The sequence below is a fragment of the Rousettus aegyptiacus genome, unplaced genomic scaffold, assembly GCF_014176215.1.
Source record: "Rousettus aegyptiacus isolate mRouAeg1 unplaced genomic scaffold, mRouAeg1.p scaffold_m13_p_5, whole genome shotgun sequence".
NCBI classification, from domain to species: Eukaryota; Metazoa; Chordata; class Mammalia; order Chiroptera; family Pteropodidae; genus Rousettus; species Rousettus aegyptiacus.
In genome coordinates this window covers 23554348-23582286 of record NW_023416308.1, presented here as the reverse complement: position 1 = coordinate 23582286, position 27939 = coordinate 23554348, and the positions used below count along the sequence as shown (strand labels likewise).

Here is a 27939-nt window from a genome sequence, read left to right as displayed (position 1 = left end):
TAAAAGTCACTCGATAATTTGCCTAACTGAATACTGATTACCTTGTGTTGGGGGCACTACTGATGAATTTAAATCTATTTATATTAGGGCAAAAATAGGATGGCGAATTATTTTAAATGGGAGAAACACTTAAAAATTGTCATTAAATCTGTTTAAAGTCAACTTGAATAGAATTAGAAATTGGCCCTAAAGCCAAAAGAATCTAAGCAGGAAACTGGGTTTTCATAATACATTAATGATAAGTTAAATACCATTTCCTGTAGTATAAGAAAAAATAGCACACAAATATTGTACAACATTTCATTTGAAAAATAGCCCCCCGGAAAATGGCCTAGAAAGCAGTGGCCCAGTGTGTTGTGTTACCTTGTGCACTGACGCTGCCTGAGCCCTGTTCCCTTTTAACAACATAGATCCATGGTTACTGGCTCAAGTCCGTACTTCATTCAGATTTCTTGTTTTGAGGTCTGCTCTGTATGATATTAATATATCCATTCCAACTTTCTTTAATTGTTTGTATAAACATATCTTTCATCTTTTTACTTTTTATCTTCATTTTTAAATTAAAATAAGTTTCTTCTTGACAACTTACAGTTGTTTGTTTAATAGCTTATAATCGTTGGGTCTTATAAATAACATGTTGAGAACAGTTACATTTATTGTAATTATTTATATGGTTCAATTTTGGTCTACCATTTTGTTTTCTCTTTTTCCTGATTTTTCTGATTTTTTGTTTTTCTATCCCCTCTTTTCTGCCTTTTTTTTGGGTTTGGACTTTTTCAAATATTCTGTTTAAAGTTTCTATTGGCTTTTTGACTATATCTTTTTGTATTATATATTATGTTTTTAATGTTTGCTCTAGGGAATTAGAGGGTACAAATTTAACCTTTTATAGTCTTCTTAAAGTTGTTTTTTTTTTCATTTCAAGTAAAATATAGAAGCTGTTACCCTCTCATCTTCATGTTATTAAAGCTGTTATAGTGAAAACCCACCAGACATTGTTATAATTTTAACACTATACATATTCACTGAAGAGGTGAAAACTTGTTTTTATATTTGCCCAGATATCTGTCTTTTCTATTCCTCTACCTTCTTGAAGTTCTACATTTCTTTCTGATTATCATTTCTTTTGAGCCGTAGAACCTCTTTTAGTGTTTCTTTTAGAGCACATCTGCTGGCAAGAAATTATCTTAGTTTTTCTTCATCTGAGAATATTTTTATATGTCCTTCATTCCCAAAGGATCATTTGCTGGATATAGAGTTCTTCTCTTTCAATACTTTAAAAGATGTTCCACTGTCTTCTGGCTTCCATGGTTTCTGATGAGAAATCCACACTCATTCAAATTATTTTTTCCTTATGTATAATGTGCTATGACTCTCAAGATTTTAAAATTATTTTTCAACAAATTAATTATGTGTTTGAGTGTGGTTTTATCCTGAGTATGATTTACTTGGGTTCTCGAATCTATAAATTTTTGTCTTTTCCCAAATTTGCAAAATTTCAGGCATTATTCAGGTAATTTTTATTTTCTGATCTTTTTCTCTTCTCAGACTCCAAAAACATGAATGTTAGACTATTTACTGTTATTCCACAAGTCTCTGATGCTCTAATCATTTATTACAATCTTTTTTCTTTCTGATCTTATATTAGGTAATTTCTCTTGATCAGTCTTCATGTTCCTGGACTCTTTCCTTTGTCATTTCCCATTCCATTATTGATTTTTTTGTTTGTTTGTTTTAAATATTGTATTCAGTTCTGAAATGTCCTGTTTTTAAAAACATTGTTTTTATTTCTCTGCTGAGAACTTTCCTTCCATTCATTTCAAGTGCATTCACCTTTGCTTCATGGAGCATAATTATAACTACTTTAAAATCTTTATCTGATGTTTCCAATATCTGAATCATTTTGAAGTTGGAATCTGTACGTTTTTCCCTTTAAGAATTGGTCTCATTTCCTGTTTCTCAGTATATTGAATAATTTTGTTTTATATCCTAGACATATCCTGGATTGAGTATTATGTTGGATCCTCTGGAGAATGTTGAGTTTTGTGTTAACAGGCAGTCAGCCCAGTCAACTTTGCAAGACAAGTTCTTTCTTGCTCTCTGTGGGATATAGTTATCTCATTTCAATTTTCAAAGCTTTTGAGATGCTCTTTTGGGTCTGTCCCACACATCAGCCACTCCATGGTCAGTCTGAGACTTGGGTGGTAATTTAAATCTTAGTCCAGTTCTTAAAGTGGGTGATGCTTTAGGCCTGTCCCAGGCATATGCAGCTCAGGAATGAGCCTGGGTCTTTTGTGGGTTCATTCTCAGAATTAAGGGAACCTTTTTCTTTATCCTTCTCCTTTCTGCAATTCTCCCTCTGCCCCTCTCCCCCAACTTCATCCTGGGTTACTCTGGCCAGAAAGAGTCACTTCTTCCACACAGGTCCCTGTCTAGGGCTCATCCCTGGGGCACCACCAAGAGAAAAAGAAAACAAACCACCAGAGATTTCCTCTCACATTCTTTAGACTTTTTCTCTGCACAGATATTAGCAGTTTCTACCTAAGTTTTAGCTAGTGCTGCCTTCTGGCTATGCACCCTCGGCCTACCCTCAAGGCAATGCTGCAAGACATAAAAAATAAAAACAGAAATTCGTTTCAGTATAGGTCACTTCTCCAAGCTTTTGCTTGCCTGCAAAATCTGTCAGCTGTTGTTCACTTTTCAGAGTTTTCAGGTAGTTGCTTTTTTATATCTTGTCCAAAGTTTTTAGTTACAATCAGCCAGAGATAGAGGCTATAGTGAGCTTATTTCATCCTAGCCAGAACCAAAAACCTCTCGATATAGTTTTAATTTATATTTTTTCACAAGTAAGGTCAAGCATCTTTGCATATATTTAAGGGCCATCTTCTGTTTTTTTTCTTTAATCTCCTCCTCCCGACTTCCACCCCTGACCTACAGATGTTGCTGTCTCCCCTTAAGAACTGGATCTCTATAAAGACGGGGAGTCTCCTCCCACATGCTTGTGGCACACCCGGGCCCTGGCACACCTGTATGGGCCATGGCTCCACTGGGGCTCGAACCCAGGACCTTCTGCATGTAAAGCAGACTTGCTAACCACTACTCTATGGAACCACCCCTTTAAGGGCCATTTTCATATATTTTTTGTGAATTGTCTTTTTATGCCTTTTGCTCATTTTTCTATTTGACCTTTAGTTTTTCTTTCCTTGATTTTGAAATGTTCTATGTATTTCATAGATATTAGAATTTTATCTCTTTTGACATGAAAAAGTTTGAAAATTTATTGTTAAGTATTTATCTTTTTAGTTGGTATTGTATATGGGATCTTCTCTTAACAGGCTGTTATTTGTATATATGAAAACTATTGAACTCTTTTTGTTTCATTTCCTGCTACCATATGAAGTTTGTTTAAATGTTTGAATCTGATATATCATTAATTATCTAGGGTTCTATTGTATACTGTCATGTCATCTGGAAAACAGTTTAAACTCTTCCAATTCAAATGCCTCTAATTGATTTTTCTTGGTTAATTGCATTGGCTTAAATCTCCAGTACAATGTTAAATAGCAGTGCAGACAATAGCTATTCTGATCTTGGTGAAAATATCTTCAGTATTACTTTATAAAGCAATATGTTGGTTTTAGAACTAAGGGTTTGTGTGTGTGTATTTTATTGTTTTTAAGAAACCCATTGGTTTCTGTTTGCTTAACTGTTTTAATTTTAAAAAATGGATATTGAATGTCATCAAAGACTTTTTCAGCATCTATGGTGACAATTATATAACTTTTCTCTATAGATCTATTAATATGGTATCAGATATTAATGGATTTCCTAATTGAACCAACTTTTTATTCCTAGGATAAATTCTACTTGGTCATCATTTGTTATTTTCTTAGTTTGATGTTGTATTCTGTTTGCTAATATTTTATTTGCTGTTTTTGTGTGATATTTATAAGTGATATTAGTCTCTTTTCTTCTAATCAAAGTTTTAATTATATCTCATGAATTCTGGTATGTAGTGCCTTTTATTGTCATTTAAAAAAATTGTGGTTTAAGTATTTCCCCTTTCACCTAAAAGTTTAGTAAATGGTTTTAAATTTTTAGTTGCGAGGATATTTTGGTTTTTATTTTGTTAATTTCTGGTTTAATTGTACTGTAGTCATAGAGTATTATTTATTCGTTATTTGTGGAACTTAACTGATGTTTCATCATGAACTAATATGTAATCAATTTTTACACATATTAATGTACACTTGAGAAGAAGGTACAGTCTGTTACTAGAATGTAAAGTTCCATATAGATCCGTCATATCTTCCCAGTTGGGTCTTCTATCTCCTTACTGTCCACTGGGTCTCACTTGTACTAGGAGTGGTACAGTGTGTTCTCCAACTACAAGTGAGTTTTTTCTGTGACTCCTTGCATCTCCTACAGTTTTTGCTTTATAAAGGTGGCATTTCGGTTATTTAGTGCATAGATACTTATAACTGTTATATATTTGTTGTAAATTTCAGCTTTTTGTATTATCAAGTGACTTTGTCAAATTTAATGCTTTTTGGCTCGAATTCAACTTTGTTCATATCAGTATTTCAGCCTCTGCTTTCTTACCGTTTCCATGTGCCTGATAGAACAATTTATTCATCTCTAATTTTAGCCTTTTGGAATTAATTTAGCTTTTTTGTTTTGTATCAGTTTTTACATTCTGAGTATGAATCCTCTGTTAGATATATTGTTGTGAATATGTTCTCCCTGTCTGTATTTTCAGTTTTGTTGTCATTTTGTAGCCTTGTTTTTACTTCTGTACTGTCTCTTGATGAAAATTCTGATTTAGAGTTTCATCTCTATGAGACTGGAGTTTATTCATTTTCAATTTTGTGGTGTATTCGATTGTATGAATGTACTGAGTTTATCCCATTCTGCAATTGGTGGTCATCTAAGAGTGGGGTTGCTGTGTCATAAGGTGTGCAAAAATAGACCCAGATTGTTTTCCAAAGTGTTTCAGTTTAATGCTCCCTCTGGCACGGTAGGGGGTTCCAGTTGTCCCACATCTTGGTCATCGTTTGACAAACTGTTTAATTTTTGCTAATCTGCTAGGAATGTAATTATACCACATTGTGGTTTTGACAGGCATTTCTAAGATTATTAATTAGGTTAAACATCTTTTCGTATGTTATTGGCCTCTTATGTTTCCTGTGAAATGTCTAGTCAAGCCTTTTGCTTACTTTTCTTTTTGATGTTTTGCTTTTTTTATTGTATTGATGTGTGTGTGTCTTCTGGATGTGAGTCCAGTGTGGGTTTGTCTTCCTCCCCCAGCCTGCTTTTATATTTTTAAACCTATAGAAAAGTTGCAAGTATATTATGATGAATTTCTATATAGCCTTCACCTGTGTTCACCAATTGTTAGCATCTTCCCACATTTGCTTTACCTCTCTGCCTATATACTTGTATGTAGATTGAGATAAAGAGATTTTTTTCCTGAAACATTCAAAAACAGATCGCAAACATGACATTTTGCCCCAAAATACCATAACCTAGGAATAAGGACATTCTTATACATAAAATACCACTATCCTTCCCAAGAAAATTAACAGTAATTCTTGCAGTCCATATTCAGATTTCCTCAGTTGTTCCAAACATATCCTTTGTAGTCCCCCTGCTTTTGATCCAGGGTCTAATCAAAGTTCCCACACTGCATTTGGTTGTGATGCCTCTTTAGTCTCTGAATTTAGAAGAGTGACCCTGCTTTTTGCTAGTGTTGTTTCTCTTGACATTGACCTTTTGCAGTAAGTCCAGCTAGTTTTCTAGTCCAGTGTCTCGTACTCTGGTTGTATCTGATGTTTCCTGCATGTCGTTGGTAGGGGTGCCCCAGGAAGGCATCATGTCTTCTTGTGTCAACTCAGGAGATAAGGGATGTCCATTTACTATTGGCAGTGCCAGTTTTTATCAGATGGTGAAGGTGGTAACAGCCGTATGTCTCTATCGAAGAAAACTTTTCATTTTGTAATTAGTAAATAATCTGTAGAGTAATACCTTGGTATTAACGCAAATTGCCTGTTTTCCAATAACCTTTCACCCACTTGGGCCCTTTTTCAAATCTGAGTGGCGAGTTTTATAGTTTCTTGCTCTCTACTTGTAGTTCAGTTCCCTTTTTTAAAAATAATTTCTTTAAAACAATTAAGCATTCTCATTTTATACACCTGAGTGCTTTGCTCTGGGGGTCTAGTTCTGCTTCCTGTTCTTTCTGATGGTTCTCACTCATGGTGCCACATTTATTTATTTTTCTGAGTTTTGACTATGAGCTCAAATTTCACAGGGCTTTATCTATCTGTGGATTTGTTAAGGCCTGAGTTGAAGGTGGGCTCCTTCTGAGAGACTTCACAGGCTGAAGTTTTGGGGACCTCCCATGGTGTTATGAATTAGGGCTGAAAACTGAGGACTGGCTTTATTCTGGCACCTCTGGGTGCAGCTTTAATTCTGGTTCAGCCTAACACTGAGTGCATAGCCCTGTGGGGTCCCATATTTAAGGGGGTGCTGCTTTGAGACTACCACCTTAGGAGGGCCCTAGTTTTGTCTTTTCCAGGTCACTAGTACAGCAAATGCCCTCAGGGGAGGAGCCAGCTGCAGGCTCCACAGACCGACCTCAATGGATTTGACATTTTTGTAGTGTCTGGCCTCTGAAGGTTCCAGGCTTTTTAAAAACCAACTTAGTGATGTATCAAATATTTAGTTTCTTTTTATTTTATCAGCATTTTATTTATTTATTTGTTTGTTTGTTTGTTTGTTTGTTTTGCGGGGAGGACCAATCAGGACTTTCATCCTGCTATAAAGTGGCCCCTCCCTAGTCTGTGCTGGTTATGGAATGCTCAGATGCCTTTTAGGGCTGCTGGAGCTGGTGCTGCGCCCTTGCCTGGCACTCATGCAGGCCCCTCGCATGCACACACCGTTAGTGAGGCAGGACCTGGTGGGCTAAGGCAGGCAGGGGCAGGCAGTTCCCCACATCTCTGAGTGGCAGCTCCCCCATGTTGGCTCACTTCTTTCTTGATTTCTAGGCCTCTTTAGGGAACAGTGGTCCTGTTCAGTAAAAGGAACGGGTTCCATGACTGAGCACTGGGCGGATGCCTGGAGAGAACTGTGACGTGTTCATGGGTCAGGCTGTGGCACGCACAGAGGTATGAACCCTGAGTAGCCCAAGAATGTAGGGTAGTCACCTGTGGTCTCTGGGCAGCAGCCCCTCCCCTGGCCCTGCCTCCTCTGCCTTTCTAATTACCTGGGTTCTGTCTGCTGATGTGACCTCCATAGATTGCGCAGGTCTCTGCCAGTAACGGGTCATTTGTGTACGAGCTCCTACCTCTGCCAGGAGGGGTGTCCTCAGATCCCTGCAGCTGCTTGGTCTGATTGAGGCTTGTGACCTTGATGGGAGAGCGAGTGCCAGGTGCACTCCCCACACCTGGGGGAAGGCTGGGGTCCCCTCTCTATGGGGATAGCCCTGAGGCTCGTCAGGCTGCTGCTGCTGAGGGGACGGAGGGGAATGCTGTTGTAGTCTGTCTGCAGGCTGAGGGCCTATAAGGCTTTGGGGGGCATTTGTAGCATCAGTGGAAAAAGCTGTCAGAGTTGTACAAATTATGTCAAATTGTCTTTTTAATTTTTAAAAGAATGTGTCTCACTTTGACATGTCGAAGAACAGGCAGAATATGAAGTTGTACGCAGTGGATTAAGTTTCATGTTCCTTTGCCTTCCAGGAGGAAGAGACAGTGATAGAACAGGGAAAAGGAGTGGTGGCCGGTATCACGTCGGCCTTGCGCAAGGGGCTGCAGCCTCCGCTCCAGGGGCTGGGTGCCAGGGGAGATAGGGTAATGCGATTATTCTCAATTAGATTAATAAAGAATAATTAGATGTCATAAATCAAATAATCATAGGATATTGTCATGGGAAAAATATGTAGCTAGAATTAATTAGTTTTCAAATAAAGCACTTATTTTAATTGCTCGAAATGACGGAACCCTTAATTGCCGATGCATCATTTTGGCCTGAGCACTTCGGTTGTTGTAACAACATGACGGGTTTGTTCCCTGCAGTTCTGAGGAAACAATAGAAGAGAACTTGATTTCATCACCTCAGAGAGAGCCTTGTACTGGTGAGGTTCTGGAAACTTCCATCAGGCCCCAGGCAGGTGGAAAGTGTAGGCTGGGCTTCACCTGGCGATGTGTGTGTGTGTTTGTGTGTGTGTGTATGCACATGCCTGTGTGTGCATGCATATGTGTATATGCATGTGTGAGCGCATGTGTGTCCATGAGTGCGCACAAACACTGTGCATGTGTACATCAGGACAGCACAGTGGGAGACCTGCAAAGGTGGTCTCTCAGGCCGAGTGGTGGGGTACCCCCTCATCCTGAACTGGGGCTTTTCTACTGGGTTGAGCTACTTTAGCAGGGCCTGCATTCTTGCTTTTCTCTGAATCCGGGGCCCTTCAGCCCTGTGCTCATTTCCGGCCAACTGTTCTGACAGGGCAGACACAGCTTCGACCAGCCGTGACTTCCTAGGACCTAAAAGCTGCTCCTCTGAACTTGTCCTTCAGGCTAGCCTGCCCAATGGTAGCCGCTGCAGGATTCATGGCCCTGACCCGCAGCATCTTCAGGTGGCTTCCTTGTCTCATGCCGGGACAGAGGCCATGGGCCATGGAGCAACATGGGGTTGGGTCCCTCTGCTCCGCACAAGAGGCCATCCTCGTGTTTGGGAAGAGTCAGTTGACCTTTAGGAAGAGCCAAAGGTGAGAGAGGTTGTTAGGCTGAAAACCCTGAGAGAGAGAGACAGAGAAAGAGAGAGAACGACAGACAGACAGACACAGACTTGGCCATTTGTAAAGCATGTTCCCAGATACCCCCTCCTTCTCTTTGAAAATCTGTGACAGAGGGAAGATGTAGTGGTAGAATGGCCAGTAAGAGTGACCATCCACCTTAGAGTCAGAGACTGGGGCTGTCCCTTCCTGGCCCTGGCTCTATAGTGTCTGCTCTGGGTCCTCTAGGACCCAACCCTACTCCCACTGGCCATGGTGACCAGATCTCATTTGGACATGGGTGCTGGTAGTGGCCTCCCTCCAGGTCTCTGGGCTCATCCTCCCTGTGCCCTGTTCAGGCCCCAGTAGTCTCCAGGCTCCAGTCGCTGCTCTACCTCTGCTCTCTGGTGACCTGGAGCCCTGTGGGCTGCCAGCAGGGACCTCGGCCACTTCTACAGTAGCATTTCTTAGGTGTTCTGAACCTTTTACTCCATTCAGACTACTCCTGGCTCTCTTTTGAAGATAGACTAGAAGGAAAGGGCCTGGGATGCTTTTAAGGAGGGGAGGTACAGGGCCTGGCATTTGAGGGTGTGGCTGAAGTGGTACCCCAGACGTGCACCCATTTGAGAAACCCACGCTTCTCCTGCCTCTGTACCCGTGTGTGTGCCCAGCTTTGTCCTGCAGCCCCCTCCTGTGTGGGCCTCCATCCTAGGTCTAGAATCCCCTTCGACCCCTGGCATCAGCCTCCTGGCCCAGGCTCCCTCCTAGAGGAACCCTTCCTGTCTCCCTTGCTCCAGTTTTACTTGCCCCAGCTCCTCCGGTGGCTGTGGCCACCATAGCGGTTGGGTACATGGCCTCCTCCCTGTTTTATATGCAGGCTGGAAGTGGGTAGGTTGAGAATTGTTCCAAAGCCTAGCACCCTCATTCCAGCCCAGGGCAGACATATGTGCCCTCTGGCTGTTGGAGCTGGTCACTCCTGATTCTGTAACACCCTCCCCCCCGCCCCTCATGCTGAGCGCAGCCACCCCTGCACTGTTGAGTCTCTGGCTGCCTGTGGGACTGAGGTGGCATAAGAGGAGGACATAGGCCTCCAGGCGCTCTACAGAGTTGGGTGGTTGGGGTAGGCTTAGTAGGGGCACTGGATGGCTTCTCTTTTGGAGGGGTGGATCCCAACAGGCCTTAAATATACAACCAGTGATACGAAGAAGGGTCTCTCATCTGTGATAACAGCCCTCCTGGGGGTGGCAAAGTGATTTGGTCCCTTGCCCCTTGCCTACATGCTGCTGTGGCGGCGCCTCTGCCCCGTGATGGAAGCACGCAGGCTCCAGAGCACTTGGGCCTGAGCCTGAGGGGTCAAGGGCAACTGACTAGACTGTTTCTTTTCCAACAATAAAGGGTCTGCCTCCTTCAAGGGTGGTAGTATCGATGAGCAATTGTGGGTGTTTAGAACCTGGACCCATCAAGGGGCGGCATTTGCAGGACACATGAGGACCATCTTCTGGTCCTGCTTGCTCCTCTGGTACCCGAGGACCCCACACACTCAGAATTTGCTGGGGAGGCTGGTTGGGGTGGGCTTCCTGAGAGAGAAGCTGGAGCAAGGCAGGACGAGTGATGTACAGCCCAAACAAGGATAGGCCTGCCCCAGCCCGAGTGGAACAGTGCTGGGTGGCCAGTGGAATGCAGGGAGCTGGAAGGTGCAGCTGGGGGGTGGACTGGAATTCCTGGAGGCTTGTGGAGGGCTCTGTGCTGGGCAAGCATGGCCAAAGAAGGGTGCTGTGGGACCAGGGCGGCGCGCTTTGGGGCTAGGGTGGTCCCGCTTGGGTGCAGAGGCCAAGAGACAGATGGAAAAGGGGGTGAAGGGGTGGACAGTATCCAGGGAGGCCTCCTGCTGCCTTACTGAAGGAGGACAGTTGGGTCACTCACACGCCCTCTCTCAGTCTCCAGGTGACTGCACCTCCGTCTAGCATGGCAGCCCAACTGCCCTTGCCACCCCCGCCGCCAGACCCCCAGTTTGTCCTCCGAGGGACCCAGTCAGCAGTGCATGCACTACATTTCTGGGAAGGAGCCCAGGGGCAGGGACACCCACTTCTCCTCTCAGGGTGAGTAGCTGCTGTCAACCTGTCCCCAGGGGCAAGCCCAGGGTGAAGTCCAGAGTGGGGGTAGCGATGTGCCCAGTGTTTGTTTGGGGCTCCTAGTGAGGGACTCAGGCTGCCTGTCATCCAGGTTCACTGTGCTCTTAGAGCCTATTTGACTTTCTGTCCCCTTAGGCCTTGCCCCTCGGGGGAGACAGGAAACACGCCCTCTCTATTAGAGGGGTACACTGTTAACAGTGACCCTCTCTCCCTCTGCAAAGAAGCAGGCTCTGCTTGGGGGGCCCTCAGAGGCTCCTGACAGTCCCCTTAGAAGAGGAGCATGTGCCACTTTTACCCTTAGTTCACATTTAGAGCTGTCACCTAAACTAAAAACTCAAGCAGCTGGAACACCTGGTCTACCAGTGGTGTGGTCTCTTGGCTGGCCCTGTGGAGCATGCTGGGCATGTCTGCCCTTCTCCGACACCTCCTCCTGACCCTGTGCCCGCACTTGTCTGAACAGGTCCCTGAGTGGGCTGGTGCATATCTGGAGCCTGCAGACACGGAGGGCGGTTGCCACCCTGGATGGCCACGGGGGCCAGTGTGTGACTTGGCTGCAGACACTGCCCCAAGGGCACCAGCTCCTCAGGTAGGTCTCAGTGGCAGTGAGTGTGGTCACAATGGAGCCAAACTGTGGCCTTCAGTGGGGGCCAGGAGCTCTTAAGTGGAGGCCACCGGGGTGGTCCCATTTACAATAGGGTGTGACCTCTGTTTTTGGGCCATCCCGAGGCAGTATGTCCGGGGTGTGCTGGTGCTGCCTAGGCGGGTGTCCACTGAGAATGGCCTGATGAACATATAAGATGATTCCGTCAATAGCCGCATACCACCTGTGGCCTGAGCGGAGCCTGCCTGGCCTGCCCAGGCTCTCCAGTGGCCAGAACTGGGGGCCCATGGCTGAGCTCGAGGCCTTCCCTTGGAGGAGCCTCAGCTTCCCTCGGAGGAGCCTCAGCTTCCCTCCTGCAGGCCCTGGGGCCCTGGTGTCACAACACCGCTCTGCTGGGTGATCTCTCTGGCTGTGGAACAATTTACCCACAAGGTGGCAAAGACTGGTCACCAGGGCGGCACACAGAGCCTGAGCCTGAAGCTCACCAAGCTGGTCAGGGCTGCGCTCCACTCCCTGATGTGGCTGCCTCCAGGGGCACTGGGGGCACCACACAGGTGCCCAGGTCTGCAGCAGTCAGGGCTGGCCGGTGTAGGGTCAGCAGAAAATGGCAGGAACAAGGGTGGCCTGGCACTCCTGGTTGAGGAGAGTGCGTTTTCCAGGACCGTGGCAAGCCTGGCCTGTGAGTGTCACAGGGGCCATGAGGGGCTGGAGGCTGGGCAGCAGACAGGGGAGTGGATGTGTTCTGGCACTACTACCATGGCCTGGTGGAGCTGACAGGCTGGGGACTCTCGGCAGGAGGTGAGCCAAGAGGCGACATGAAGGGCAGGTGCATGAGAGAATAAGTGGAAGGGGCTTCCCTGCTCCCTGTGGGCAGAGGGAGGGACAGGGCAGGACACAGACCAGAAGGGTGTGCGGGGAGCCAGGGGCACACCTGGCTGCCAGAGCAGGCCATTGTTTTGGGTCGCATTGCCATCTGCCCCCATTCAGGGATCGCCTTCCCCAGCCCAGGAATCCCCAAGTCGAAGTGTTGCTCTCCTGTACGCTCTCTGCCGCAGCACTGCAGGACTGGCCTGTTTTCCTCCTCTGGACTTAGATTCTGGACATCTGGCACCATAGAGCCAGTCCTCAGGAGATGAGGCCTGCTGGGCCCCACTAGTCTGCAAAGCAATTTTATGCCAGACTCATGCAGCTCCCCCCACCCTGAAGGTGGCTGTCAGGTGTCCAAGGGACCAGAGGTATCTGAACATGTGTGCTCATAGAGCCTTCACAGGGCCTTGCCTCCTTCTTAGCCAGGCTGGTCCGGATGTCCTGCCCACTCACACACACTGCTCGGTGCACACGGCCCTCATGGTTTTGGTCTTTCCCTGGTAGTAGAGTAAACGTCATGTCCAAATATCCCGCTAAGCCACTCGTACCAGGAGTTGCCATTTGAATTGTTCCTACAGACTTTTCAGCCAAAGCGTAGGCCCTTCTGGGCCTCCTGCCCCTCCAGGGCTCAGCTGCCCTGTGGGAGCCCCTGGCAATCAGTGCTGGGGTGCCTGATACCCTGCTCTCAGGCTTTGCTCCTCGGAGAGCCGGGCTGATGTGGTGCTGGGTGGCAAGCTCCAGGTGTGACCTGTGAGCATCGTTAGATTGCAGCAGCCCCGCTCCAGGCAGGGGACCTGTGGGTCTGGAGGTCTGCAGCACAGACCGTGCAGATGCTTGGAATGCCCAGGTGCATTTATATTGCACTAGAGGCCGTGTGCCCAGCTGTGTTTGGAAGTTAAGTCCCTCCCAAAGAGGCTCTTGAAGAAGGAAGGTGAACTTTTATGTCAAGGGGAGACTGGAGGACATAAAGCAGGGAGCCAGGGGCTATAGCCCTCTCCAGCCTGTGCACAGGCCTCCAGGGAGTCCAGGGGCTGCTCCACAGACACCTCCAGCCCCACCCGCAAACTTAAGGATGCACCTGTGCCCTCAACAGCCACCTGGGTAAGTTTGTTTCCTGCCCTCTTTATTGTGAGGTATAACATACTCACAGAAAAGTACCCAGAATACATTTGCAGACTGTTGTATTATCACGGAGTGGACACCTGTGTAACTACTCCTAGCAGGAAGCAGAGCACTGCCGGCCCCGCCGTCCGCCCCCGTCCCCAGAGGCAGCCCCTTGTGCCTCGCTCGTGCTTTGCCGTCTGAATGTGCATCTCCAAAGGCAGAGACTCATTTTGTCTTTTTTTTTTCTTTTAATAAATGTTCTCATTTAATTTACACGACTCTATAAACTAGGTATCAGCAGGCATGTTTTATAGAGGAAGAAACAGGCCTCAGGGGGTGAGGAGACCTGCCGAAGGCAGGGACACCAGGAAGCAAGGCAGTGCGGACCCAGACCCCGGCTGGCCTGACTCCTGAGCCGAAGCCCTTCCGTGGTTCCTACGGCTTCTTCGGAAGGAGGGTGGGTCCGAGAGCTTGCTTCAAAATACACCTGCTCCACCTTTTTCTTAACTTAAAAAAGTGGAGCCCTATGGACAGCCTCCTGTTCGTCTGACTTCTTTCACTAGGCTCTGTCTTTGTGAGAGCCACCACAGTGCATGTGGCTATGGTGCTCTTTGTGGGCTTTCTCAATGTGGTACTCTGTGTACCCAGATCGCTTACATTCTACTGTCTGTGGAGAGATCCAGTATGTCCACCTGGGCCTGCCATGGATAAAGCAGAAGAAGGCTCCCATCCGGGCCTCCTGGAACCAGGTGTTCATGAGTCTACAGGGTGGACCCCATGCCCAAAGGTGGGAGAGGTCTGGGCCACAGGGTGTGGGCATATTCGACTGCTCGGGGATGCCAGGCTGCACCCAGTGCAGTGTCTCCTGGGGCCAAGGAGCTTCTGGGTGTGGTGGTCCCTCTATGAGGATCAGCTGAGGTGGGAGGCCAGGAGAGAATGTGTACAATTTTAGTAATTAGGGGACCAGGCGAAGGAGGTGTGGGAGGTCTTCCTACTATTCTCACCACTGTTCTCTGAGTTCGAAACAAATTTTTTAAAAAGTTACTTAAAAACAGGCCAGTCCATTTCTTACGGCGTGACTGCCATCTTAACCATGAGTCAGATGTCCTCTGTGTGTGAGCATGTCTCTCACTAGGCTCTGGTTTGTCCTTGTGTCGGGGACACTCTGATGTCTATCTCCCTTGTAGCCCAGGAGAGCACATTGTCAGCCTTTTCCTCGGGAGTGCTGTGTGACTCCTAGTCCTCCAAATGCCCAGGCATTTTGACATCAGCTCGGCGGGTTCTCCACAATGGAGTCAAGATTTGGACTAGGACTGAGTTGCTCTGGGTCAGCCTGGGAGAGCAGCCAGCTGCACAGCACTGAGTTCTGGGGGCCTGGGCCTCGCATGTGACAGGGCAGATCTGTCACAACACTGGTGGCAGCACCAATGATTAGATGCTGGGCCTTGTGCGGGCTCCCTGTTTTCTTACCACTGTCCTTTACTGCCCTAGGACCTACTGAGTTGTCATGTCTCCTTAGTCCCGTGTGGTCTGTGCTTCCTTCTCTTACCTTGTTTTTCCTGACCTTGACCCTTGGGAAGAGGGACTGGTCAGAAGTTTTGTAGAGTACCCCTCACATTGGGTTTGCCTCATGTTTTCATAGGATTAGCTGGGTGGATGGGCTTTTGGGAGGAAACCCACAGAGGCCAAGAGCTCTTGTCCCATTGTCTCGGGGTCTGTGAGGTCCACAGGAGTCATCTTTGGTGAAGGTCACCTCATTCACTTGGGGATGGCATGTCTGCAGGTGCCCTACCTTCAGGGACATTTCCCTCTGCTTACTGCACTCCTCAGAAATGAGTCCCTAGGTCCAGGGACAAAGAATTAAGGAGGGTCAAAGAACATGTGGTCATGTTGAAGCCGCCACAATGAGTAATAAGCATCTGGGGGAAGTACTTTGAGGTGATGTATACGTCCTGTTTCTCCTTAAGTTTTGCCCACTGATTTTAGCATCCATCAATGGGTTCTACCCCCACAGTTATTACGGGGGTGTTCTTATGAGGACTTTGTGTTTTCTGCATTCCTACTTTGGGGAATTCTACTTTAATTGGAATTCACAAGGAAGGTTTATCTTCTCCACTTATTTACGTGTTCTCTCATGAGTCTGGGCTCATGGAGATTTATTTTATTCTTTGGTTATAATCTCATACTACTGTTATTTATTTTAATTCTCAAATGGCTCCAGCTTTGGCACCTGGTCCTTTAGATGTGCCCCCATCCTTTATTTATTTTTAAAGTATTCCCTTACTTTCTGGCTACAAGATGCCCAGAACTCATTTTTTCCCCCACTCCAGCCCTAGTCTCAGCTATTTCTCCAGAAACCTGCTTCCTATTGTTAGAGAAAGGATAAGAAAGCAGACCAAGGTGCTAGGCATGCTCGTCACTACTGGGGTGTTTTGCTTCTAGGTCCTCTCAGAGGGCAGCCTGGGGAATGCCTGTGTGTGCGCGGACCACACTGTGTATAAACCTGTATGCACCTGTATGAACCACACTGCATATAAACCTGTTTGCATCTCTGTGTCTGTCTGCCTGTATATGTATTGGCATAAGCATGCATTCATACTGGCGTCTCTGATCCGAATCCAAAACCACAGGTCAAGCTCACCTCCCCGGGGCTTTTTTTGTGATTGCCTTCTGCAATGGGTGAAACCTGGGTCTTGTTGTCCGCCGCTTACATACTTCTCTGTTCAACCCTCCTGTCTACATAAGGAAGTTTTAGAATTGCCAACCCACACCCCTGTGAGAAACCGATGGACCAACTAGAGTCCTTTGTTTCTATACAGTTATTTTTTCTTTAACCTCGCAGTATCGAATTGACACACTTTTCCAAAATTCCTCAGGTCCGCTTTCTGTCTCCCCTCCTGCTGGACTCAGTATGCCCTACATTTGTCATAGTCTGCAGTCCATCCTGGGATCCTTATGTTCCGAGTGTTTGTTTTTTAATGTATACACAATCAAGTTTACTCTCTGTGGCATAAATCTGTGGCCTTGACAATGCCCACAGTCCTGTCCGTGCCACCCCAGGGCTACACAGAGCAGGCCATACCTTGAATACCCTGTGGTCTTCTGTCCTGCCATCATGCCTCTCCTGGAAGGTCACACACACCAAGGGAATCATGCAGTATGTGGCCTTTTGAAAAAAATCTGGCTTCCTTCGTGTGGCAAAATGTATTGAGGCCGTGCAGGTTGTTGCATGCGCCCTACTTTGTTCCTCTGTTGCTGAGTGGAATTGCATGATATACATGCACCAGTTTGTTATCCAGTCTCCCGTTGAAGGGTTGTTTCCGGTTTGGGCAGTTATGGACAGACTTGCTGTAAACATTTATATACAAGTTTTTGTCTGAACGTAGGTTTTAAATTCACTTGGGAGAGTACCTGAGGGTGAGATTGCCAGGTGGTCAGAGTTAGTTCACGAAGGGATGGAGGGAGGGAGACACCCGCTTTGGCAGTATGGGGAGAGAGTGGCAGGAAGATAACAGCAGGCCTCCCTCCCCAGGTGTGCCCCTGGGACACCCATGAGTGTGTCAGGCATTGGGCACCTTGGACGCAGACTCATGTGTGAATGGGACTGAGACGCCCTTCCTCAGCTGAGGTGCCCCAGCCTAATGATCTGGCACTGGCCATATCCCATCTCTGGGAAGTGTCTCCTGCCTTCCTTTGGCCTCAGGTCGGCCACAGCAAGCTGACATTTATTCAGGTCACCTGGGAAGCTCACGGCCTGTCTCCTCTTGGTTTTGGCAGTCAGGGCCGGGACCTCAGGCTGTGCCTGTGGGACCTGGCGGAGGGCAGAAACACCGTCATGGACTCCGTGCACCTGGAGAGCATGGGCTTCTGCAGGGGCTCCATCCTGGCTGGGGGCCAGCAGCACTGGACACTGGCTGTGCCGGGGAGAGGCAGTGATGAGGTGAGCACCAGCCCACACAGCCCCTTGTTCACAAGCCCCTGGGCACTTGGTTTCCCCCACATGGGCAGGCACGTTCTTAGCACCTGGTTGTAGGAATGTTATGCCTGCCGAAGGACTCCATGCAGCTTCGGGACAGGTCTGGGTCTGTCTGCTGGGTCGAAGCTCCAGGGTCCTTGGGATGGGCCTTGGCCTGATCACCTGCAAGGTGGCCCTGGTGGTTAGAGTCAGGAAAGAGGTTCGGGGGATAGCCGGTGTCTCTGGGAGGCCCTGGAACCTGGATCAGTATAGATGGACAAGTATCAAGGCTGAGGCTCTCAGAAGTATTGAGGGAGAGACTGCCCATACAGGTCTTCAAAGGACTGAGGAGCAGACATGTATGCAGGGAAGTCCCTGGAAGGCCATCAGGAGGTAATGGGAGACAGACCAGGGCCCTAGTGAAGTCGAGTTGGCCGAAGGGGAGGGCAACCTTTTGGGGAACAGAACCGGGCGCTGGCGTGAGAAGTCACAATCAGGGCTAGGGTGTGAGGGGTAAGGACTGGCACTGGGGTGGCGATCGCAGTACAGAAGGGCACAGGTGAGTAGGGGAGCATCAGAGGACAGGGCTGGAGAGTGAGGTAGGCGTGACCGAGCCTCGGAAGCCGCCGTCAGATGGCGCTCAGGCCAGAGCGGCCAGCAGTGGTTGTTAATGGTGGGGACTGTCAGTCCGGACAGTAGAGTCCACACCCTGGGGACAGAAGAGGCAGAATTCCCCAAGGATAGCAGTGTCCAGGATGCAGGACAGATGGCGGGAAGCCAGGGCAGGGGTGATAGAGGAGGCCGGTGTGGCTAGAGATGCCAGCTCTTGGGGAAACTAAAAGGAAATGGAGAAGAAACCTATAAGTGGTGATTAGATGGCCTGGGGAGTGTGGGGGCTAGCTGCTGGGGGCTGGGGGTGGGGTAGAGGGCAGGGAGAGGGAGCCCCCTGTCTGCCTCCCACTCCCTGTGTCCCCTGATGGCCCCGAGAGCCTGCATAGCAGGCAACTCCGAGCAGGGACCCAAGGCCTGTGCACACGGGAAAGTTTGGCCCCCACCCAAGAAGAACCATTTGTCTTAACGCATATTCAGTTCATAAATAATGAGATGGGAACAGGCATTTATTTGTTCATGATTGCATTTAAATCACCAATTAGGAGCTACATACACTTTTCTTGCCAATTTGCCAAAAACCTGTTAAAAGTTTTATTAATGTGAAAAGAAAGGGGTGTGCTTCCTTTGGGAGGGCATGAGCCAGGCAGCCCAGCCTTCCTACTGTGCCGCACATGCAGACATCAACCTGGGGGACGAGCCAGCTCTCCTGCCCAGGCCAGGGTGCTGCGTGCTGTCCTCCACCTCGGCCACCCCAGGACTTCCGGCTGGGCACGTTTCACCTCCTGCCCTGGCCCTCGTCCCCTGGCCCTGGCCCCTGAGGCCACCCATCCCTCCTTCTTGAAGGTGTTTTTAACTGACCTCCTGGCTCCCAATTCTAGCAGCATCTGTGTTTTTCAGGAACAGCCAGTTTGGGGACCTTGCACATCCTGAGAAAATGGTCTTTGTCCATGTTCCCACCTTGAATCTTCTAGGATAGGGCCCTGGAAAAGCATCGCTGGTCTATGTCCAGACAGTGCCTGGGGAGGACGTACTCCTACTTTGCTCGGCCATCTGGGTGGCCGCGCTTGTCCAAACCTAACATTTTCCTTCTGAGAACAAAAGTTGCAGTTGAGTGCCACTCTGGTGTCTATAGGAGGCTCTGAGCACTGGCTGTTGGGCCTGCCCTGGTCCTCAAGATGCAGTTCCTTACACTGCTGCCCCCACGCTCTCTCCCATAGCACCAAGCTCAGACCTCGGGGCTGTCCTGGTTTCCCCCTCACTTTCTCTCCTCCAAGCTAGAGCAGACTTGCTGGGTGACTCACCCCTGCCGAATTCCCTTGTCCTTGTGCCCCTCCTCACTGTCACCAGAGGAGTCTTCCTGAGCCATGGAGCTGTGCGCCAGGCTGTCCAGGGTGCAGGTCTGTGCAGACCATCTGGCAACATTTGCTTCCTCTGACATCCTTCTCCTTGTGTCTTCTCCTTTCCCCGCGAGCCGCTCAGCATCTTGAAACCAGCCTGTCCTCCTGCTATGGTAACAAAAGGAGCAAATCTCATTTTAAGAAATCTGAATAATTCAAGAAATAGAACAGGGCAGAGAGTAGGAAATCAGGTGCCCCGCCTCCAGCAGTTCGGTCTGTGTCCTTCCAGACCGTCTACTCACGGCACGGTCGTGGGCCAGCTCACATGGACTCTGCGAAGCGACCAAGGGGGTCCTCCCACTCGGCCGCAACCTGCTGCTTTGCACTTGGTCCAGGGTCAGGGCTCCGGACTCGAGGCATAGGACTAGAAAGAGCATCTCTCTCCCTCTCCCTCTCCCTTGCAGTATCACTCCCACAGAGAACAGAGAGCTCCCTCTCCTTTCTCTGTGGTTTTTACTTTTAGGCCACACCCATTGCCACTGCATCTTGGTTGTCTACATCCTCTTATATTTCTTTTTTATTTTGCTATAGCTTTTCCTTGAGCATCGGCTGATCCAGAGGCTCCTTCTTCTGGCAGCCTCTTATTTCAATGATGGTAACAACTGCTCACATCACTTTAGTTCTTTCTGTCTCCTCTGTGGGCAGTAAGAGCCCATGTGGTTGCTGTAGATGCTGGCCCGACAGTGGTGGGAAACCTATGTGCGTGTGTGTGCATGTGTGTGAGTGTGTGTGTTTGCGTGCATGGATGTGTATGTGCACATGTGCATGCCTGGCAGGGGCCCCGGGATTTGCCCTTCCTAGCAGTGAGCCTGTCGCCCGGTGCTGGGACACTGCAGGCTTCCGGCGAGAGCCCTGCCTAAGGCACACCCGCAGCCCCAGCTTGTGGAGGTGCTGCCCAAGGACAGAGGCAGGCGTGAGCCACATCACAAGGTCCTGAAGCTAAGAGGACCAGGCCACAACACTGGCTTTCCACTCCACCTGCAGTTGCCCTCAGATGTGGCACCCAGTGCACGTGTGGCACATCTGGAACTTAGACCTGGGCCTTAACTCCAATTCTCAGGCCATTTTTTCTGTGTGCATCTGTGAGGGTAGCTCAGACCCTCACACAACTCAGCTTTACCTCAGGTTCTCATTGCTAGGGATTCTGCGCCCTGGGTGCCAGATGGCAGACCTGCTATCCATGATCCCTCAATGTCCCCGACCGATTTGGACCTCAGATTCCTCTTCTGCAAATCAGAAGATGCCCCCATGTTGGTGAGGAGTGGTGTGTGGCTCCGCAGTTGGCTGCACATTATTGCTGTGATGTTGGTGGAGCCACTCGCGCCAGCACCTGCAGAGCTAGGGGCTAGCCAAGTCTCCCCGCCGTGGAATGGCAGACCTGCGTCACATGGAATCCCCTTCCCTCTTCAGAACCCTGCAAGAGTGGCACCCTTGTCCCCGCTTGGCAGATGAGGGAGCTGAGGCACAAGGCATGCAGATGGCTGGGAGCCCAGTTCCATTCTCAGGGACTCCAGTGTCCAAACCTGCTCCTCATGGCCTTGACGGTCTCCTGCACATGGTGTAGGACAGAACCTGGCCCAGCTCAGTGGATAGGCTGGTCCAAGTGTGAGCTGGCTGTGTGGGACAACAAGGCACATCTGCCAGCTCAGTTCAGATGACACAGAACAGCCATGACACCCAGAGCAGAGATGTGGGCACTGGGAATAGCCAGGCTCCAAACAGAGCTTCCCATGTGCACATCATGGTCATTTCCTAGATTGAGTGGTGGGACCCCGGGTGGTCCCTGTGCAAGTCTTCGTACCATTTGAAATGCCTAGGATAATGCAGAGTAGTTCACATGTAAAACCCAGGGCAGGAAAGGGAAGCAGGCCGAGGTTGGGAGAATGGGCGAGCTGAAGCTCCTGCTAGGCAAGGTGGTAAAATCGGGAGAGGCAGGAGGCAGCAGTGGGGTGGGAACACTGCTCAGAGATGTGCCGGTCATTCAGGAATGACGCACACGTTATTTTGCAAGGCCCATAGCACTAGAGCCCACGAGTCTGTGCGGCCTAATTAGGAGGCTGAGATCCCAGGTTCTTACCAGGAGCAGACAGAAACTTGCAGCAGTCTTGGCTAATCGCCTTAAAAGTCTCTTGTTTGTATAGCAGACTCAACTTGGCGCCGGCCCAAATCAACTTGTTTTCTTACTGTCAGGTTCAGATTCTGGAGATGCCATCCAAGACATCAGTGTGCACCCTGAAGCCGGAGGCAGATGCCAAGCCAGGCATGCCCATGTGCCTGGAGCTGTGGCAGGTAAGGCCTAGCGCACGCCAGCCACGCCCTGTCAGCCACGCCCGCCAGCCGTGAATCATGCCCCATTCGGGCTTTGGTTTGTCGTCAAACCAACAGGGCAATTAGCCCCTTGGGAGAACATGTGCATACCGCCTTTCTCAGCAGCCTCTGTCCCCTGCAGCCCCTGCCACTCTCTTGCTGCTGCAAGGGATGCTCCTGTAAACTGCCCAGGGCAGGCCTGGCCTGGCTTGTGCTGTCCTCCACAAGTCAGGGTGGGGGGGCCTCTCTCTGCCCATGCAGTGAGGAGGGACAGCTGGGTCAGCTGAGCTGGCCCCCTCCTGGGGAGGGACTCCTCCTCTCCTCTTCGTACACCAGTCCCTGGCCCTGCACAGAGCTGGGAAGGAACTGCTGACTAACCCTGCAAGCCTGCACAGCCCGGCTGTGCTTGGGATTAATTTTTGTTACTTCTTTGCCTCAGAGAGGCAGAAGTGGGCTTAACATGCTGACTTTCTCCATGCCACACTTAGACTTTCTGGTCTGCAACCATTTCCTTTTTTCTTGACTGTTCTTTCTGATTAGAGAGGATCAGGAAGCTTCTTCTGGAGTGGTAGCAGAAGCCAGGTAGTTGAGGTTGAGGCGTGTCACAGGCCTGCGTCCCGGCAGAATGGGTTTTGGCTCCTTGGCTGAGCCCAAGGCCTGGAGGGATCCTCCTGGGCCTGCTGCCTTCACCAGAGGGTCTGGCTCTCCTCGAGGCACAGTCGCTCAGCACCCCAGAGGTCAACGCTGGCTCAAAGTATGCATATCTATATCTATTCCTTGGACCGCTCAAATTTGGGGCAGCAAAGCAAATGGCCTGGTATATTCACTTAGAATCCTCGGCAGCATCTTGGCCATTGCGGAAACTGGTAAGCAGGTCACAAAAGTGCCCACCTCAGGAGTGCCACTTATAGGCCATTGTCCCAGTTCTGTTCAGTTCACCAGCATCTTCTGAGGGCCACCCTGTGCCAGCCTGGGATCAGGAGCAGGCAATTCCTGTCTTGTGCCTCAATGCTTGTTTGAACTCTTCCTAAGAGTTAGACCAGATGGGCTCAGGCAGTTTGGAGATATTTGCATGACCGACAGGATCATGGAGACAGGTATCCCCCAGAGACCCTGCCCCAAGCCTTTTGCCCCTTTAAGGACCAGAGAGATTCCCTGGTCTTTCTAGCAGTTGGTTTCCTCCTATGGTTTCTTAACCAAGAATGTTCCTTCCGATTGGAAGTCAGGATCCCAGGTAAGCTGACGCTGTGGTGTGTTGCTGTTGCCACAGTCCTTTAGAGCAGCCCGTGGGGGTGAGGAGGTGAGGCTCTGAGGCTCGCCTAGACGACGAAACTCCGGGTGCCAGCAAGTTTGTGGTGGACACTTGGTGGGCAACACCCCCGAGGCTGTGACGCCGTAGCACGGTGCAGCGCTCAGGTCCCGGGGCAGGATGTCTGGATCTACATCCACTCACACTTCACTCCCTGGCAGTGCTGCCATTGCATAATCATGTAAAAATTCCAGCAGAAAAATGTGTAGAAATGGGATGTACAAACTTGTTAAGGTAATTAATATAGTTGACAGAAGGACAAATCACGTTTTTGTTAGTTGATACGGATCCAACAGAAGGCGTTCTGTTAAGAAAAGTCTGTGTTAATCTTAGCTGTCCCTTTTTTTCTCTCCAAACCTTAAGGTCCAGGCTGTAGTTTATGAAGCCCGAGTGTGGTAGAGTGGCCTGGCGTGGTATTTTTTTCTGAGACATTCAGATGTGTTCTTGTTTTACTCCTCAAGGAAGCCAACCCGCTTTGTTGTGATGATTATCACATAAAAGGTCAGGATCAGAATGGAGCCTCATGTAGTCACTCACACCAGCCTTCAGAGCAGTGAACTCCGTTCAAGCCGGTGGCTCCCACGGGACCCCAAGGGTCAGCATCGCAGATGGGAGGGGTCTCAGAGTGAGTCCTTATAGTGACTTTAGGTTTTCACCTCAGAAGTCAGCTTAGCACTAAGGGTGTGGCCACCAAACGCCCGTGACCAGAGGAGCACGTCTTACCTTCAGTCTGTCACAGTAGGGACCTGCATGCTAGGAAAGAAGCTGGAGAAGCTTGCAGGGCAGGTGGAGAACAGGGGCCAGAGCTCAGCATTTGGGCCCCCTTGGCAACTGTGGGGTGAGCCCCTGCAGGCCAGTCTGGCCCCTGCTTTGGCCACCCTGTGGCACCTCAACGGGTAGGTCACTAGCATGGAGCCCCTGCACTAGCTGAGGTGCTCAGAACCCAGGGACCACAGGCATCACCCTGGGCTATAGAGACTGACCAGAAACAAATATGTCAGCGATGGCAGGAGCTACAGAGGAGGGAAGAACAGACCCATACAGCGTGTTCACAGGAGCTCTGGCAGGCGGCGAGGAGGGCCTCTGGTGCTGTCCACCCATGTCCTGTGAGGCCCAGACACTGTGCTCAGCACCAGCCTTGCCCACCAGCAGTGGGCCATCCTCAAGAGTTGCAGGTGACCCAGGAGGTGATCTTGCTGACCAGCTCCCCAGGCCCCCCAGTCTCACTGGTGACCATCCAGAGGGTGAGAGGGCCAGGCCCAGTTGAAGCTCACCAAGGCTCAGTTGAGCTCCTGGCTGTTGGAGAATTCTCTGGGAAGGGGATGTGCTCAGTTTTTCTGACATTTTAATGAAGCCAACCCCAGGCAACTCCATTGGAAACACTGAGACGAAGAAAGAACAAAAGGCATCAGCCAGTGGGTACTCTGTCCTGGAAGCAACGTAGGCATCTGTCCTAGAAGCATTTCCTGTTTGTAGTATCTGGGGACCAGGCACCAAGTATGGGGCGCCACTCTCAGTGCCAGGGTGACATGGACTCCTGCCATGCTCTTCTGGAGTTGATGCAGAAGCTAGATAAACGAGGCGTCGGCCCAGGGTGCGGGCCCTCTGACCTGCGCCCTCATTCATCACAGTAGCTCAGCGCCGCGGCGGCTCACCAGGCCTGGGGGTTGGGAGGCTTCTGCAGCGAAGTTGACAAAGCACAGAAAGTTCATTTTTCATTGACATGAAGCTCACAGTTTTCTTTGGTTGGTGGTTGTAGACAGGTGACTGGCCCCACTACGAGGTCGAGAGTCTCAGACCTGTGGAAAAGAGGGCCTAGCAGCACCCTGCGATCCCGGTAGGATCTCAGCTGGTGAGCAGCAGCGTGGCAGCGTGAGGCACACCAGGCGGCCGCAGGGCTCTGTGCCCTCCATTCTCAGCCCTCGGGGTGCCCGAACACTAGCCCGTGCAGGCCCTGTACTGATGGTGTCAGCCATCAAGGGGGCGTGCAGAGCCTCTGAACTGTTAACCACCACGTGAAGAACACAGGAAACAGCTCCCCGACTGGGCTGCCCCCAGGGCCAACAGAAGAGACAGCCCATTTCTCAAGCCCTCTCTACCCCAGAACGTATCAGGAGCCTTCGGGAGCTGACCGCTGTGCTTTTCCCCACAGGCAGATTCCAGCCCCCGCCCACTTCTCCTGGCCGGCTATGAGGACGGATCGGTGGCCCTGTGGGACATCTCTGAGCGGAAGGTGTGCAGCCACATTGCCTGCCACACAGAGCCTATCATAGGCCTTGACTTTGACTCCCAGAAGGCCCGGGGCGTCTCGGGCTCCGCGGAAAAGGCGCTGGCTGTCTGGAGCCTGGATGAGCAGCAGGCCCTGCAGGTCAGTGCGCCAGACCCAAGATGTCATTTATCCTGCTCTGCACTAACAGTCTGATAGGCTGAAACAATATTTAGGCATGAAGAGGAGTTGTTGCAGATCGCTGGCTAATTAATCACTCTGAGGCGGGGCGCAGGCTGGCCTGTCCTCGGGGCCAGCGCAGGAAGAAGGGGGCGTGGGCGTTTGTGAACCGTTCACATGGTTTGGGTTTCTCTCAGACCTTGGGTTAACAGCAGTCACGTCTTGTCCATCTAGAGAAAAGGCATGTAGAGTCCAGGAGTAAGTACACAAGCTCATTTGCAAAAATCAGAGGAATTTGGTCAGTAAGGAACTGATTAATCAAAAAACAAAAATTACCCAGTGTGGAGAACTCCACGGAGTCACGCCCCAGTGGCAATCTGTGAGCAGGCTTTAGGGAAGCTGTTTCTCACAGGCAGTGGGGAAGGTGTGTGAGGCCTCAGGGTGGAATAGGGCATTGCCGAAAACCTTCCCATAATGTCCCAGGAAATCTCATAACGTCCCAGTGGACTTTCCCATCTAGCATGCCCTGTGGAGCACTTGGGGGCCAAGTCTGGCCCTGTGCCTGGTGCTCAGCACAGAGTGGTGCAGCCAGCACACTCAGCCCTGTTTAGGATGGGAGGGATGGAGTTTGGGGGCAAGGTGCTTCCCGTCCAAGCCCAGGGGCCTAAGGCCATGGGAGGACAAGATGCTGGGTGTGTCCTGGGCTTCCTGGCCCCCGGATGGTGACCTGGGTGCACACTGGCTTCTGGCAGTGGGCAGAGAGCTCCTATTAGCCAGGAAACCTTGGAAGGCTGAGACTTGACCATGGTTCCTTGGAAAGGCACCTCTGTGAACCCAGGTCTGGTCGGGAGCAGGGCCCCAGGTGGTGCCAGCAAAAGTAGCAGCAGCCTAGCTCCTGGCCTCACCTGGGTTCTCATCACTGGAGCACCAGAGGACAAGGTCTGGCGGCTGCCTCCTCTGCAGGGCTGTGTGGTCTAGGCCTCACCATAGACAGGGGGCCGAGGAAGAGGAGTTCTCTCAGGGCCTTCTCCAGGTGGGAAAACCTTGCCCAGCAGCCTAGCAAGCCTTCATCACCTCACACTCACCCAGCCGTGGGGAAGTGGCCCTGAGCAGACACCACTGGGCCCCTGAGGCACATGGGTGGGGGTCGGTGGGGGGAAATGGGCCCCGGGTGAAATCAGGGCATGTCGCAGTGCTCAGCAGGCATTACCATGTCCTGGTTGCAACCCGGGTGTTCAATGTCGTCACCACGTCATCCCAAGAAGGACCAAGCAAGGACAACTGGGGTCAGGGCTGGGCAAGGAGTCCTGGGCAAGAGAGAGGCCAGGAAGGAGCAAGGCAAGAAGGTGCACCCAAGATGGCAGTGACATAGAGGCCCAAGGACAGACACTGAGGTCGGGCAGAGTGAGACTAGGAGATGCCCTTTCGTGTTACAGCTGGAGGGGCCACTGGCATTCCAAAAGTAACAACAGTCCCTTCGGAGAACCAAGGTTAGAACCAGAGCAAGTGGCCAGTGATGACAATGATGGAGCCATGCCAGTTGCCCAGGTGTAATGCTCCCCAGTGTCTCTGTGGAAGGGACCTGCGGGCGTGTCTTGAGTCCTGGGGAGTAGCCCAGTCAAAGCCCAACAAGGCAGGGACAGGAAGGGGTTACCTGTCGCATTTGGGAATAGGACATAAGTTCACACTTCTTTGGTATCACTCCTACCAATTGTCTAGCCGTCTCTCCATCCTTCTGTCATCCCAGGGAGTTCACAGAGTCTTCAGAGGAAACATCTCATGGACTTGCTGGGGGATGAGAGGGAAAGCCATATGACAGTGGCCATTTTTAGAAGCTGGAGTAGAGCTACTCTGGTGCTGAGTCTTCACGTGCCGAATCTTTAGCCTTGCTGGGTACTGAACCACCACCAACCCCCCGCCCCACCTCCATGGGCATCAGGGTTTTCCCTCACACCCCCTCCCTCCTGCTCTTCAAGCTTCTTGGGAACCCACCCACTGTGGAGTCCAGTGCTCTACCCTACTGTGCCTTGAACCTTACCAACCTGAGTCTGCAAAGAGCTAAAGACCCAGGTGGCTTTCTTGAGAGATGCTGCCTGGCTACAGCACCCCCAGATACCTGGGATTGGGCCCTTCTTCTGTCCTGGCCCAGATCTGCATGGTCTCTCCTGGCTTGTTTAGGAAACAGCTGCTGGAACTTAAGACTTAAATTTATGGGGCATGTTTCAGTCCAGAGATGAACTTTTACTGTACTGATGAATAGAAAAGTTAAAGCAGAGGGTATTGTTAATGAATTGGAAAGTTAAAGCAGAAGGGGAACAGGCCCTGCAAAATGGACGTAGTTGGCGTGATGGGCCAGGGTCTTGCGCCGCACTGCATGTCAGAGCAGGAGAGCGCTCCTCCTGCTGAGCATGGCCACCTCACCCAAAGACAACTGGATGTCATGTTCAAGGTTGGCCCAGAGGCCCTGAAGACTCTCAGGCTGTGAAGCGCAGACCCCTAAAG

General features: G+C 50.1%; 1 protein-coding gene across 3 annotated transcripts in view; it reads left to right on the top strand.

Annotated features, from left to right (window-relative positions):
• Positions 1–27939, top strand: part of GNB1L (G protein subunit beta 1 like) — a 54366-nt gene that overhangs the window by 13046 nt on the left and 13381 nt on the right. For 2 of the 3 annotated variants that reach the window (XM_036220579.1, XM_036220578.1), the window contains exons 2-6: positions 10705–10866; positions 11360–11485; positions 17249–17411; positions 21626–21724; positions 25204–25419. In XM_036220579.1, the coding sequence (XP_036076472.1) occupies positions 10733–10866; positions 11360–11485; positions 17249–17411; positions 21626–21724; positions 25204–25419 (738 nt within the window). In that variant the 5' untranslated portion in view covers positions 10705–10732. The remainder of the gene's footprint in view (positions 1–10704; positions 10867–11359; positions 11486–17248; positions 17412–21625; positions 21725–25203; positions 25420–27939) is intronic. The other variant, XM_016166953.2, reaches the window with a different exon arrangement.